This window comes from Benincasa hispida, chromosome 9 (assembly GCF_009727055.1).
Source record: "Benincasa hispida cultivar B227 chromosome 9, ASM972705v1, whole genome shotgun sequence".
Lineage (NCBI taxonomy): Eukaryota > Viridiplantae > Streptophyta > Magnoliopsida > Cucurbitales > Cucurbitaceae > Benincasa > Benincasa hispida.
This window is the reverse complement of record NC_052357.1, coordinates 63,632,841-63,639,303: the sequence shown is the minus strand read 5'-3', so window position 1 is coordinate 63,639,303 and position 6,463 is coordinate 63,632,841. Positions and strand designations below refer to the sequence as shown.

The 6,463-nt window shown below is 33.4% G+C and overlaps 1 protein-coding gene across 1 annotated transcript; it reads left to right on the top strand.

The window, feature by feature from the left end:
- The first annotated feature begins 5,251 nt into the window (after positions 1-5,251).
- LOC120084846 lies at positions 5,252-5,704 on the top strand. The gene has a single exon (XM_039040663.1). It carries the CDS (start codon positions 5,252-5,254, stop codon positions 5,702-5,704), a length of 453 nt encoding a protein of 150 aa, XP_038896591.1.
- The last annotated feature ends 759 nt before the right edge of the window (positions 5,705-6,463 follow it).

Below are 6,463 nucleotides of genomic sequence, written 5' to 3'. Positions count from 1 at the left end.
GCAAGTAGATAAATTGCTCCCTTAAAGGCTGATTCTGGGGCTTGAACAATGTGGCGTCATACCCTCTACTGGCCCGAAAGGGGTTTGATCATAGTTGGACTATGATTTATTGTTCATTAGAAGGATTAGTGGTACTTAAGAAGTTAGATGTAACTTTAGAGACAAAATGGTAATTTTGGCCCAACTATACTTATGAGCAATTTGTGAAGGATCATCGTACTATTGATTGGTTATATCCAATGGATACGGAAATATATATGTAGTACGAAGAGTGCAACTGTCGGTCTTTAGTGGAGTGCCCGATAGTTAACAGATGGTGAATAATTTAATTAAAAAGTTTAATTAATTATTCACGTATTGTTAGAGCTTCAAGCTACAGGTCCATGAGGTCCTCTCGGTAGCTCAACGAGATTTAATGAGAGTCAGTTTTTGGATTAATTTAAATTGTTCAAATTAATTGAGGAAATCAATTATATATGATATAATTACTATAATGTATTTGATACATTATAATATCAAGTTTATTAGTAAGGAAATAAATGCTTGAATATCATTCAAATATTAATTATGTGAATTAGAGTCATATAATTAAATTTAATGTAAATGTGATTTATATTAAAGTGATTAGTGAGAGAAAATTTAAACTATAGGCTATATTGTATTTGATACAATATAGAAACTATCGGTTATATGTTATATGTGATATAACATATAGTTATATATATATTATATTAATTAATTTTAATTAATTTTATTTTTTTAAAAGTAATTGTTTTTGAATTATTGAGAGAGAAATAACTTCCCTCCTCAATTTTCTCTCAACACACGTATTATGTGGGTGATTGACAAAGAGAGATGGATGATTTTCCTCTTATTCCTTTTTGGTCAGAGAACTTGCAAAAAAGGGAAAAAGAAATATAAAAAGGTTCTGAGTTTCTTCTTAATCTCTGATCTCTTTCTCTCTAATCTCAAAAGATTTACTATTCCCTTAACAAAATAGCAAGATCTCGCACCTCTGGGTTCTCTACCTAAGAATACCGTGGTTTCCAAGTGGTGATGTCAAATTGGCCATTTCAATTTTGTTCGTGATTCACAAGGAAGAGGAAACGTGAAGTTTAGAGTCTTCAAGGGTAAGCCTTGTATTCCCTTTTTTTCTCTTCTATTTTATTGAGCATGTTATGTTTTTGAATTAAATGCATGATTTTGTATGTCTTTGTAAATTTTTATATTATGTAAAATTGGGAAGATCTATCGCTTCCGATCAAGGACCCTTCAAAGGGATCTTTAAAAAATAACATGCAAGGACGAATAAAAACATGAGGGAATCGAGCCGAGAACGTACAAATCCAAATTCATAAACTACATATTCCAAAAGATTTTAGATATGAACAAAAAGACGCAGTAGAACAATAAAAAAAATAGTTAGATCTACAAAAAAAAATCGTTCATATCTACTAGATCTTAAAAAAATAGTTATACAAAGAGAACCGAAGAGGAAAAACGCAGGGTTCAGCAAGAAGATGCAAATATAGAATGAATCTGAGGAGAATATAACTCATACAAGCCAGAGGGAGGAAGAAGAGACAAGATGAAGGAAAACGAATTGAACAACGAAAGAAGAGGGAAGATGAGAAGAGGGAGAGAAATGAGTGTGTAAAGGGGAGAATAATGAAAACACGTCATAATAATCGGAGAGTTGAGGATGGTAAAATGGTGGATTACCAAAAGTCCACTGTTTAATGCTTATCGATAATCCAAACAGTGATCGGGTAATTTAAACCCAGCTAGTTGGATTACCAAATACTCCCTTGATAATTCATATTACAGACAACAAACCCATCCTAATCAAATCTTAAGGGCCTGTTTGGTAGAAAATTTGAAAACAGAAATTTGAAAACAAATGATTAAATGAAAACAGTGTTGTATTTCATGTTTTCAAATATGTGTTTGGTAGCAGAATTTAGAAATTGAATTTTAATTTAAATAATAGCAGACTAGTTGTACTTACCTACTAAAAATTAGTAGATAATAAACTATTATTAATTTATTTATGAACATGTTATATGTTTAAAAAAATTGTAAAATTATTATTTTGTAATAATATATAACTTATAGGATAAATTGAAACTTTTGTCCCTATGATTTGGAAGAATTTAAAATTTAGGTCTTATGTTAATTTGAACTTACCCCTATAGTTTGACTAAAGCTTCATAAATAGTTAGAGATTATTTAAAATGATTTAACAAACCACAGAGACTATATGTGAAATTCTATCATACTATAGGAACTAAAATCTAAATTTTAAAACCACATGGACTAACTTTTAAATTTATCCTATCCATAGGGACCAAATTTGAAATTTAACTTAATTTATAATATATTACATAATAAATATTTTAATTTTTTAAAAATTGAATTAAGTTTATAACTTGATATACTATATTTCTAATTTTTTTTAATATTCTTTAAAATAATTATGCATTTTAAAATTTAAAATTTAAAATTTAGATAATATAAAAATATTGTTTTCAGAATTTACGGAGTTACCAAACACATATCAGTAAATCTAAAAACATAAAATTTTAATATAAACCAAACAATCTGACTAATCTGAATCTAAACAAGGGAAATTTGTACAGATGACCCAAAAATTGGGCCAAAAATGTCAAATGGCCCATTTTTTAAAAAATAATGTCAATTGACCCTTTGCTGACATCATCGCCATACCAAATTACGTGAATTGCCCTTACACTGGCCTCATGAGATAAATCTCGTTCTTGTCTGATTAAACGCTCTCGCTCTCGCTCTCGCTTGAAATTTCTTGATTTGATGTGATTGCTCGTCAGTGTACTGTTGATTTGACAAAATGTCATGATGAAAGCCTCAAATCAAATCAATAATACCTAAACACAATACAATGGTGATTTCTTTAAACTCTAAACTCCATTTCAAAGGTGATTACTTCTCTAGTTTTCGACGGTGTTTTGTTGAATGGAGATTTTTCAAACGGGGATTTCCATGACTAGGCTCTTATAAAGGAACAGCTTTTTCATAAAGGTGAATTATTTTGAGTATGTTTAATTATTTTTTATGTGTTATTTCTGGAAAGGTAGTATTACGAAATTTTGTATTGGGATAGAGTAAGAAAGAGGAAGAGTAAGAGAGAGAGCGAGATTTAGAGAGCGAGAGCGAGATTTTAAGAGAGAGCGAGATTGAGAAAGCGAGATTTTGAGAGAGAGCAAGAGTACACTTCAATTACTTGTATAACTTAATGACAAATGTTCTCTTGCATTATAGAATGTCAGAAAAGTGTCTATTTATTCGATTTGGAGGTGATTGGGATGAAAATGAAAGTTGGTATATTAAAGGACAGTTGAAAGGAATCGTTGTGCCCCCTACAGTGAATTATGAAGAACTTAAATCTCGCATTTACAGGGCTACAAAAGTCAGTTCTTCAGAGTTTGATCTTATCCTGAAAGTTAAATATAATCTTGAATTTGAAGCCCCTCTACAATGCATAACGGATGATGATGATCTTCACTTCCTTCTTTTGCGAGAAGAGCTTAGTAGACTTCAGATAGCTGTAACGTTGAAGTCTAAACAGGACGAAAGGGTTGGAATGGAGTTTAGAAATGTGAGTTATGATGATACGGCTGTGGACAGACAATACGAGGAATCATATCAGTTTTGTCGGGAAGAGGATGATATTCCATTGTTTACCAACACTGTTATTCCATTGTCTACCAACACTATACCATCAACATTCGATTATATGGATTGTGGTCCTTCAGTGGATGTGGATGTGAATGAGCAACCAACAGGATTGAATGAAATAGATTGTGATCATGGAGATGTGCGTCGTTCTACAGCAGCTTCAGTGGTTCCACCATCTGTGTCTTCAAGTCATAGGACAGAGTTGATTATGCCTGGCACCTCTTCATCTGGGACAGAGGACGTTAAAGTTGGACAACTATTTTGAGCAAAAAGAACTTGAAAATGAGATTATCTATTCTGTCCATCAACAGAAATTTTGAATTTAAGGTCAGGAAATCAACCAAATCTCTGTTCACTTTCAAATGCATTGGGGAGACATGTAAGTGGAGCCTTCGTGCAGTCAAAATAGAAGGGTCTGATATATTTAAGATCACAAAGTACTGCAGTTCGCACACATGTTCCATAGGAATTTTGAATCACGACCATAGACAAAAAACTGCTACGGTTGTTGGTCAACTCATCAAAGATAAGTTCATGGGCATAGGACGTATTTATAAACCTTGTCATATCGTTGAGGATATGATGAGAGATTATGGCGTGAATATAAGTTATGATAAAGCGTGGCGTGCAAGGGAAGCTACGTATAATCTCACTAGAGGTACTCTAGAATACTCATACTCCATACTACATGCTTATGGAGAAGCGCTAAAAATAGAGAATCCGGGTACAGTCTTTGAGATCAAACTTGAAGATGAGGTGCATTTCAAGTATATGTTTATGGCATTAGGGTCTTGTATTAGAGGTTTTGAAAGCTATCGGCCTTGTATTATTGTTGATGTGTCGCACTTGAAAGGAAAATACAAACGCACCATGTTGGTTACGATTTCTATGGATGGGAACAATCAATTATACCCACTAGCATATGAAATAGTGGACAATGAAATCGATCGATCATGGAAATGGTTTATCTCAAACTTGAAATGTAGTATCGAAAAACCCGATAATCTGGTGTTTGTGTCTTATCGGATGGTATCTATCGGCAATGCTATTCGTGCGTTTTTTTCCACAACATTTCATGGATTGTGCACATGGCATATAGAATAGAATCTGGTTACAAACTTTAAGGATAACACGGTTGTTGGGATATTTAGAGATGCAGCAAGACATTTCGCATGACAGAGTTCCAGACAAAATGGGACGAACTCCATAGTTTTAGAGACTGTGTTGTCACGAAATATTTGAAGACATCGGTCTTCAAAGGTGGGCATGGGTTTACCAAATAGAACGAAGACATTATAACATGACATCCAATAGTGCAGAGTGTTTCAATTCCTTAACTAAAGAGTATCAACTAATGCTCATAATATGCTTGATTGAACATGTTAGTGGAATGATCCAATCGTGGTTCTACAAATGGGGGAATTACTGGACATCTCGAACGACATTACACTCTGACTACTTTGAAACCCAATTGGTAAGTGAAGTTGATAAGGGCAGACGATATCGAGTGAAGCCTATTGATTGTTATCGGGTACACATGCGAGACAATCGATTAGACAGTATTGTCAATCTTCACACGAAGGAATGTACGTGTAACGAATTGGACTCACTTGGTATCCCGTGTTCCCATGCAATTGTTGCTGCCAAGGAAAGAAATATACCCATCCACAGTCTTTGTAGTCGATTTTATACAGTGGATTCTCTAATGACTGCGTATGCAGAGCCTATAAATCCACTTGGCCACATATCTGAATGGAAAAGTCCTTCTGGATACGTAGAAAAGATTATCCTTCCCCTGAAGTTTGTGCCACAAGCTGGGCGACGGAGAGTGAGAAGAATACCATCCAGAGGAGAATTTCGCAGACAAATGAAATGTGGTCGGTGTGGGAATTATGGACATAACTGCCAAAATTGTACTGAACCGCTTACAACCGTGCGAAGTGCCGAAAATGCAAGAGACCGAGACACAAACACCCCTCATCTAGTTTAGTTATAAATACCATTGATCATTTTTTCATACGTCATACTTGTAACATACTTCATACTTTTTCATACTTGTAACATACTTCATTGTTTTTCATACTTCATACTTGTGACACTTCATACTTCATATTTTCAACACAAAAAACAATAACAAGCTGGAGTATTTATATAATAGCAATATTCATACTCTCTCAATCTTCATACTCTCTCAGTCTTCATACTTGTAACAAAAATAGATAACTTCATACTCTTTCAATCTTCATACTGAATACAAAAAGCAATAACTTCATACTCTCTCAATCTTCATACTTGCAACAAAAGTGGATAACAAATACTCTCTCAATCTTCATACTTGTAACAAAAAATAATAACTTCATACTCTCTCAATCTTCATACTTGTAACAAAAATGGACAATAAATAGTCTCTCAATCTCGCTTTCTCTCACGATCTTGTTCTCTCTCAATCTCGCTCTCTTTGAACAACTCGCTCTCTCTTACAATATCTCTCTCTCTCAATCTCGTTCTCTCTCAATATCTCTCTCTCTCTCAATCTTTGAACTTTGAATCTTGAACCATGTTCTAAGCTCAATTATGCATGTTCTGATAAAATTCTGATATTGAACTTTGAACTTTGAACTTACATAAAAAAAATACATGTTCAATTATACAATGAAAAGAGCAGTAGCTCCATTATACATAAAAAATGCATGTTCTGATAAAATTCTAATATTGAACTTTGAACTTTCATAAAAAAAATATATGTTCA

Coding starts and splice junctions, on each gene's coding strand:
- LOC120084846 (XM_039040663.1), top strand. CDS start 5,252: ATGCGAGACAATCGATTAGACAGTATTGTCAATCTTCACACGAAGGAA.